The 8,075-nt window shown below is 40.9% G+C and overlaps 1 protein-coding gene and 12 non-coding genes across 13 annotated transcripts in view; 12 read left to right on the forward strand and 1 right to left on the reverse strand.

Annotated features, from left to right (window-relative positions):
• Positions 1-6,223, reverse strand: part of LOC149081816 (toll-like receptor 9) — an 84,625-nt gene extending 78,402 nt beyond the window's left edge. The window contains exon 1 of the mRNA XM_089235595.1: positions 6,063-6,223. Coding sequence (XP_089091721.1) covers positions 6,063-6,091 — 29 coding nt within the window. The 5' untranslated portion in view covers positions 6,092-6,223. The remainder of the gene's footprint in view (positions 1-6,062) is intronic.
• Positions 2-73, forward strand: TRNAD-GUC (transfer RNA aspartic acid (anticodon GUC)). The gene has a single exon. It is a non-coding gene; the product is annotated as a tRNA-Asp (tRNA).
• On the forward strand, positions 170-241 carry TRNAD-GUC (transfer RNA aspartic acid (anticodon GUC)). The gene has a single exon. It is a non-coding gene; the product is annotated as a tRNA-Asp (tRNA).
• TRNAD-GUC (transfer RNA aspartic acid (anticodon GUC)) lies at positions 506-577 on the forward strand. Its single transcript has one exon. It is a non-coding gene; the product is annotated as a tRNA-Asp (tRNA).
• On the forward strand, positions 674-745 carry TRNAD-GUC (transfer RNA aspartic acid (anticodon GUC)). The gene has a single exon. It is a non-coding gene; the product is annotated as a tRNA-Asp (tRNA).
• TRNAD-GUC (transfer RNA aspartic acid (anticodon GUC)) lies at positions 1,169-1,240 on the forward strand. The gene has a single exon. It is a non-coding gene; the product is annotated as a tRNA-Asp (tRNA).
• TRNAD-GUC (transfer RNA aspartic acid (anticodon GUC)) lies at positions 1,831-1,902 on the forward strand. The gene has a single exon. It is a non-coding gene; the product is annotated as a tRNA-Asp (tRNA).
• Positions 1,999-2,070, forward strand: TRNAD-GUC (transfer RNA aspartic acid (anticodon GUC)). The gene has a single exon. It is a non-coding gene; the product is annotated as a tRNA-Asp (tRNA).
• Positions 2,167-2,238, forward strand: TRNAD-GUC (transfer RNA aspartic acid (anticodon GUC)). The gene has a single exon. It is a non-coding gene; the product is annotated as a tRNA-Asp (tRNA).
• On the forward strand, positions 2,335-2,406 carry TRNAD-GUC (transfer RNA aspartic acid (anticodon GUC)). The gene has a single exon. It is a non-coding gene; the product is annotated as a tRNA-Asp (tRNA).
• TRNAD-GUC (transfer RNA aspartic acid (anticodon GUC)) lies at positions 2,503-2,574 on the forward strand. Its single transcript has one exon. It is a non-coding gene; the product is annotated as a tRNA-Asp (tRNA).
• On the forward strand, positions 2,671-2,742 carry TRNAD-GUC (transfer RNA aspartic acid (anticodon GUC)). Its single transcript has one exon. It is a non-coding gene; the product is annotated as a tRNA-Asp (tRNA).
• On the forward strand, positions 3,166-3,237 carry TRNAD-GUC (transfer RNA aspartic acid (anticodon GUC)). Its single transcript has one exon. It is a non-coding gene; the product is annotated as a tRNA-Asp (tRNA).
• Positions 6,224-8,075: the final 1,852 nt, after the last annotated feature.

Below are 8,075 nucleotides of genomic sequence, written 5' to 3' on the forward strand. Positions count from 1 at the left end.
CTCCTCGGTAGTATAGTGGTAAGTATCCCCGCCTGTCACGCGGGAGACCGGGGTTCGATTCCCCGCCGGGGAGAATGTTGTATTTTGATCGTCCCGTTTGAATTCGGTAGTTCTGTGAATTATTACATTACTTTCAAAATAGTTCTTAGATTTCAGGCGTCTGCTCGCCTCCTCGGTAGTATAGTGGTAAGTATCCCCGCCTGTCACGCGGGAGACCGGGGTTCGATTCCCCGCCGGGGAGAATGATGTATTTTGATCGTCCCGTTTGAATTCGGTAGTTCTGTGAATTATTACATTACTTTCAAAATAGTTCTTAGATTTCAGGTGTCTGATCGTTTCCTCGGTAGTATAGTGGTAAGTATCCCCGCCTGTCACGCCTGAGACCGGGGTTCGATTCCCCGCCGGGGAGAATGTTGTATTTTGATCGTCCCGTTTGAACTCGGTAGTTCTGTGAATTATTACATTACTTTCAAAATAGTTCTTAGATTTCAGGTGTCTGATCGCCTCCTCGGTAGTATAGTGGTAAGTATCCCCGCCTGTCACGCGGGAGACCGGGGTTCGATTCCCCGCCGGGGAGAATGTTGTATTTTGATCGTCCCGTTTGAATTCGGTAGTTCTGTGAATTATTACATTACTTTCAAAATAGTTCTTAGATTTCAGGTGTCTGCTCGCCTCCTCGGTAGTATAGTGGTAAGTATCCCCGCCTGTCACGCGGGAGACCGGGGTTCGATTCCCCGCCGGGGAGAATGTTGTATTTTGATCGTCCCGTTTGAATTCGGTAGTTCTGTGAATTATTACATTACTTTCAAAATAGTTCTTAGATTTCAGGTGTCTGATCGCCTCCTCGGTAGTATAGTGGTAAGTATCCCCGACTGTCACGCGGGACACCGGGGTTCGATTCCCCGCCGGGGAGAATGTTGTATTTTGATCGTCCCGTTTGAATTCGGTAGTTCTGTGAATTCTTACATAACTTTCAAAATAGTTCTTAGATTTCAGGTGTCTGCTCGCCTCCTCGGTAGTATAGTGGTAAGTATCCACGCGGGAAACCGGGGTTCGATTCCCCGCCGGGGAGAATGTTGTATTTTGATCGTCCCGTTTGAATTCGGTAGTTCTGTGAATTATTACATTACTTTCAAAATAGTTCTTAGATTTCAGGTGTCTGCTCGCCTCCTCGGTAGTATAGTGGTAAGTATCCCCGCCTGTCACGCGGGAGACCGGGGTTCGATTCCCCGCCGGGGAGAATGTTGTATTTTGATCGTCCCGTTTGAATTCGGTAGTTCTGTGAATTATTACATTACTTTCAAAATAGTTCTTAGATTTCAGGTGTCTGATCGCATCCTCGGTAGTATAGTGGTAAGTATCCCCGACTGTCACGCGGGACACCGGGGTTCGATTCCCCGCCGGGGAGAATGTTGTATTTTGATCGTCCCGTTTGAATTCGGTAGTTCTGTGAATTCTTACATAACTTTCAAAATAGTTCTTAGATTTCAGGTGTCTGCTCGCCTCCTCGGTAGTATAGTGGTAAGTATCCCGCCTGTCACGTGGGAGACCGGGATTCGATTCCCCGCCGGGGAGAATGTTGTATTTTGATCGTCCCGTTTGAATTCGGTAGTTCTGTGAATTATTACATTACTTTCAAAATAGTTCTTAGATTTCACGTGTCTGATTGCCTCCTCGGTAGTATAGTGGTAAGTATCCACGCCTGAGACCGGGGTTCGATTCCCCGCCGGGGAGAATGTTGTGTTTTGATCGTCCCGTTTGAATTCGGTAGTTCTGTGAATTATTACATTACTTTCAAAATAGTTCTTAGATTTCAGGTGTCTGATCGCCTCCTCGGTAGTATAGTGGTAAGTATCCCCGCCTGTCACGCGGGAGACCGGGGTTCGATTCCCCGCCGGGGAGAATGTTGTATTTTGATCGTCCCGTTTGAATTCGGTAGTTCTGTGAATTATTACATTACTTTCAAAATAGTTCTTAGATTTCAGGCATCTGCTCGCCTCCTCGGTAGTATAGTGGTAAGTATCCCCGCCTGTCACGCGGGAGACCGGGGTTCGATTCCCCGCCGGGGAGAATGTTGTGTTTCGATCGTCCCGTTTGAATTCGGTAGTTCTGTGAATTATTACATTACTTTCAAAATAGTTCTTAGATTTCAGGTGTCTGATCGCCTCCTCGGTAGTATAGTGGTAAGTATCCCCGCCTGTCACGCGGGAGACTGGGGTTCGATTCCCCGCCGGGGAGAATGTTGTATTTTGATCGTCCCGTTTGAATTCGGTAGTTCTGTGAATTATTACATTACTTTCAAAATAGTTCTTAGATTTCAGGTGTCTGCTCGCCTCCTCGGTAGTATAGTGGTAAGTATCCCCGCCTGTCACGCGGGAGACCGGGGTTCGATTCCCCGCCGGGGAGAATGTTGTATTTTGATCGTCCCGTTTGAATTCGGTAGTTCTGTGAATTATTACATTACTTTCAAAATAGTTCTTAGATTTCAGGCGTTTGCTCGCCTCCTCGGTAGTATAGTGGTAAGTATCCCCGCCTGTCACGCGGGAGACCGGGGTTCGATTCCCCGCCGGGGAGAATGTTGTGTTTTGATCGTCCCGTTTGAATTCGGTAGTTCTGTGAATTATTACATTACTTTCAAAATAGTTCTTATATTTCAGGTGTCTGATCGCCTCCTCGGTAGTATAGTGGTAAGTATCCCCGCCTGTCACGCGGGAGACCGGGGTTCGATTCCCCGCCGGGGAGAATGTTGTATTTTGATCGTCCCGTTTGAATTCGGTAGTTCTGTGAATTATTACATTACTTTCAAAATAGTTCTTAGATTTCAGGTGTCTAATCGCCTCCTCGGTAGTATAGTGGTAAGTATCCTCGCCTGTCTCGCGGGAGACCGGAGTTCGATTCCCCGCTGGGGAGAATGTTGTATTTTGATCGTCCCGTTTGAATTCGGTAGTTCTGTGAATTATTACATTACTTTCAAAATAGTTCTTAGATTTCACATGTCTGATTGCCTCCTCGGTAGTATAGTGGTAAGTATCCACGCGGGAGACCGGGGTTCGATTCCCCGCCGGGGAGAATGTTGTGTTTTGATCGTCCCGTTTGAATTCGGTAGTTCTGTGAATTATTACATTACTTTCAAAATAGTTCTTAGATTTCAGGTGTCTGATCGCCTCCTCGGTAGTATAGTGGTAAGTATCCCCGCCTGTCACGCGGGAGACCGGGGTTCGATTCCCCGCCGGGGAGAATGTTGTATTTTGATCGTCCCGTTTGAATTCGGTAGTTCTGTGAATTATTACATTACTTTCAAAATAGTTCTTAGATTTCAGGTGTCTGATCGCCTCCTCGGTAGTATAGTGGTAAGTATCCACGCGGGAGACCGGGGTTCGATTCCCCGCCGGGGAGAATGTTGTATTTTGATCGTCCCGTTTGAATTCGGTAGTTCTGTGAATTATTACATTACTTTCAAAATAGTTCTTAGATTTCAGGTGTCTGATCGCCTCCTCGGTAGTATAGTGGTAAGTATCCACGCGGGAGACCGGGGTTCGATTCCCCGCCGGGGAGAATGTTGTATTTTGATCGTCCCGTTTGAATTCGGTAGTTCTGTGAATTCTTACATAACTTTCAAAATAGTTCTTAGATTTCAGGCGTCTGATCGCCTCCTCGGTAGTATAGTGGTAAGTGTCCCCGCCTGTCACGCGGGAGACCGACTTTCTGCTATAGAACGTGTTGGTGCTTGGTAATATCCATGATTATATAGGAGACTGTGACTTGACACATGTTATCCCAAGTGGAGACACTCCATTCCGGCCCTCGTTGAGGTTATTACCTGAGTATGAAACGGCATTATTTTGCTGGAAGGTAGAAACGGGAAAAGACGTAGCGGGATTATCACCGTCGGAACTAGAGGTGGGCAAAGGGTGCAACTCTTCTTTTTCTGTCAAAATTTAGGGGTCGACTCGTGTTACGACGGAATGAAGACACCGTTATAAAATTATAATATAGAAGCTACTTGAGTAGATTACTAAAGGTGTTATTTATACTGCACGCTCCTTGAGCATTTTTCTGGGTACAAAACTCACCTTAAAGATTGGAATACACGTTTTCTTTCTTTCAAACCGAGCATAACTCCGGTCTGTCGCCAAGGGCAATTTACTACCGATTCAGTTGTGCTGGAAGTGTAAGTGTGTGTACCTAACAGTCTGAGTACGTGTATAGTATTGTGTATGAATTTTTATAGTAATTATATTTAAAATATAAATATAATTTATTTGAATTATATACAATTTATATTTATATTAAAATTATAAGTGACGGGTGATGTTTGAATATTTGTACCGTTGTGGGCCTGTTGCTCTCTATGGCGAGACGTTCTTTACTGGGAGATCGGCTCGCATTCGGGCCTCGAATTTGGAAACTACAGAAAACCAACTTTAGTCGACCACCACTGTGGCGGCGGTGGGGGTTCGAACGCGGATTTTCTTGATGCGAGTCCGTCATTCTGACCACTCGACCACCACACAAGAATACACGTGCTACTTAGCAGCGCGAAAGCATGCTACTTTCGAGCAATTGCAACCAATAAGCTTATTGGTGTCATTTGTTTGAAAGTCGTGAGCTTTAGGGGGTTACTAAGTAGCATGTATCTGGTTCCACTAAATGGGTCACGAATTTCTATGAGCAAGCAAGCTTCATACACCTGTCTGGCTTTGCACCTCTATTGGTAAGTTTACCAATTGCCTTTTCACACGTGGCACACACACACACACACACACACACACACATACACACAACGAATGCTTCACACATATTTCTAGTGGTACGCACGCTTTTTACACATTTCTAAGGACACTCAAAAACCCGATATACCGATGGCGATGTTCCTGCACTTATGATCCTAATTTCCCACATTTTTTCCTGATCAAATATGGCCACCCTAATAATAAAACAACTTCATATACAGTATACACTATATAGCCAAAAGTCTGTGTCGTTTTTGAAGTTTCACCCATTTTGTCAAATTTCTAAAAAAAATACTTGGCGAATCATTCTGAAATTTTGGTCAAATGTATAGCGGCGTGTTTTCTGCAGATTTCGTAAAAATTGGTTGAAAACTCGACATGTTATAAGCAAAAAATCATGCGATAAAAAATTGGAATTTTTATGGAAAACATTTAAATTTTCGTAAATATATGAGCTATTCTCACGAAAATGCACAAATGCTGCACAAATCCTGTACAATAGTTTTTTTTAAATGCAAACCATTTGCAGCTTTTTCTGATACAGGGTGATCAAAAACATTTTTTTTCTTATTAAAAATTTTGTTGGTCTTCTAAATGCACTCGTGACTGAATTTTTACTGGAAATGGTGAGTACCAATTGGCTATATATGACCAAAATTGTATATGTGACAAGTCTATATTCAATGTGATATGAGTATTTTTAGTAAATGGTTATTAATTGGTCATGCGCGAGAAATACAAATTTTATTTTTCATAATTTGAAATACTCATATCTCATTGAATAGTGACTTCTCCCTTGCTGTTCTCACGAAAATACAAAGTTAGTACATTTTTTTCAAAGTTTCTAGTCATTTGCAGCTTTTCCTGATACAGGGTTGGTCAAAAACCTTTTTTTCTTATCTAATTTTTTATTGGCCCCCTACATGCACTCGTGACTGAATTTCTACTGGAAATGCTGAGCACAAATATAGGGTATATATGACCGAAATTTCAGAACGATTCAACCAGTTTTTTTCTAGAAATTCGAGAAAAAAAATGTCTAAACTCTAAAAAGGACACAGACTTTTGGAAACAGTGTATGATTGCATCTGCTTACATTTCTTTATACTTAAAACGGTTTTTAAAACCTCAACTTTGGTTTCACTGACATATATAACAAGTTTGACTACAAATCGAATTTTGAAGAAAAATATAGAAAAATCTAGAATCTCTCCCAGTTCTCTAAATAGTCATCCCTACGTATCTAAAAAATGTAGGAGAAAAGCAGGTGATGTTGAACAACTCGTTATCAAAACTCGATTAATACATGAATTGTAATTAAAGACTTACAGCAAGTATGTGTTGACCGAACGAGCCATTGGAATCACTTTTGGTTCGTATCCTCAATTATAAAGACTCGATTTAAGAACGCTCGCATTTCTCATTTCGACAAAAATAATTTCTTTACCATAACATTGTTCTCGTCCGTTTTATCAAACCCAACTTGTTATCAGTTGGTTATGATAACACGTAGCTTATCATGTACCTATAGTTTTCTCGAAAAAAAAACACGCATGAAGAATCATGTTTATACCCGCCATCTATCAAATGTGATACTAACTTCATGCATTATTAATTTTAATAGAGTAGGGCAGCGTTTTTCAATATATGGTCCGCGGACCATCATGATGACAAAGGTGGTCCAGAGGCAGATCTGAAAATTCGATTCTGACTGAATGAAAATTATTCATTTGTTGTAATTGATATATATTAATAATATCCATACGGGGGTTCAAATTTAAAAAAAAAATTGAACCTTTATATATTATTAGGTTTACCATACATCATCAAGGAAAATGCAGGGAATAGCTATTATGGGATATCACTAATTGTAGTAAAAAGATGCAATTTACGACAAGTTCGCTTCTTTTTCGTCTCTTTAGTTTATACAAAGTCTTATGCAACTAAAAGGTCATCCCTTGTAAACTGACTATTAATTCTAAACAATAGTAAATATAGAAGGGTTCATATAAAATAGGTCAATAACATATGCTAGTAGCAAAATATTTCAATACGGTGTAGGACAAAGACAAAGAAGATTTACTGTTAACTGGGTTGCACCACGAGGAGGCCTTCTAACCTATACCCCAACAAGTTCGCTAATTACTGCAAAAATGGGTAAAGGGTGGTGAAATAAAGGGTTGTGTTACAAATCGCAGTGAACAAATATTTTTTATTTACGGCCATTTATTCAAATGACTATATGACCATACTTCACTGAAAAAAAAAATAAGGGGGACTGTGATCTTAAAAATACGGTAAAATACGGGAAAATTGCCAATTTACATCAAAAACGTTGCGATAAGTCGACAAAATCCCCTATTAAAACCGTCGAAAAATTGAGAAAAAAGCGTTGCACCTTACAAATATGTAAAATGAATATTTGTAGATGTAAATTATCATAATAAGCTATAAAAACATCCTATATTTATAAATTGAAGTAAGCATCGTTAAAAAACGGGACAAATGTATAAAACAATTCGGAACAATTAGAAATAGAGGAATGTCCCGTAATATGCGCGACGCAAGTAGTCCGTTGAATTGTTTCAGTTATTTCACTGGTCCTTGGATATTCAGAAAGGTTGAGAAACACTGGAGAGGAGGAGGGTAACCAGACATCCTCATTTTTGATGTCATTCTGTGCGTCTTCGTATGTTTTCGAAAATTTCCCCTTTTGTCTTCATTTTTTTAGGGTTCTAATTATTGTTATTATTATTATTATTTTTTTTTTTTGCAGAAATAAAAATACACTGTGAAACAAAAATCTGTTCATCAGTGTGGGATTATTTCGGGATTTTTCTACACATATTAACACTCCTCGAGGACACCAAGGGCTGCATTTACCGTCCAATAAAAAGTACCCCCTCCCGAATGAAAAAAAAACAAAAAACCACTGTATTCATAGGGGTCATTCAAGTATTACGTCAGCATCGGGGGGGGGGGTTTAGGATTTTCTGACTTTTCATGACAGGGGGGGAAGGGGGGGGTTTGAAGGTTGCTTACGTCATCAACCACCCCTTTTTGAAGATATGAAATATTCTAAGCTGCTGACGAAATTTTGTTGACGGGGGGGGGGGGGGTGTCAGTGTTTTGCTGACTTTTGCTGACAAGTGGGGGGGGGAAGGTCAAAAATGGCTGAAAATCTGCTTTCGTAATACTTGAATGACCCCATATTTAAAATCGTATCTGCTTTGGTTAAAAAACAATCGTTGTTCTTTGTTGGAGACGTGTCATCTGTCGTAAAAAAGTGCACGTCCACGTGTCGTCATTTATAAATTTCAGAATCTGGTAATCCTTTGTCAA

This window comes from Pholcus phalangioides, unplaced genomic scaffold (genome assembly GCF_987345545.1).
Source record: "Pholcus phalangioides strain wild (caught in Gottingen) unplaced genomic scaffold, Ppha-v1.0 ptg000009l_1, whole genome shotgun sequence".
In the NCBI taxonomy this organism is placed as follows: domain Eukaryota; kingdom Metazoa; phylum Arthropoda; class Arachnida; order Araneae; family Pholcidae; genus Pholcus; species Pholcus phalangioides.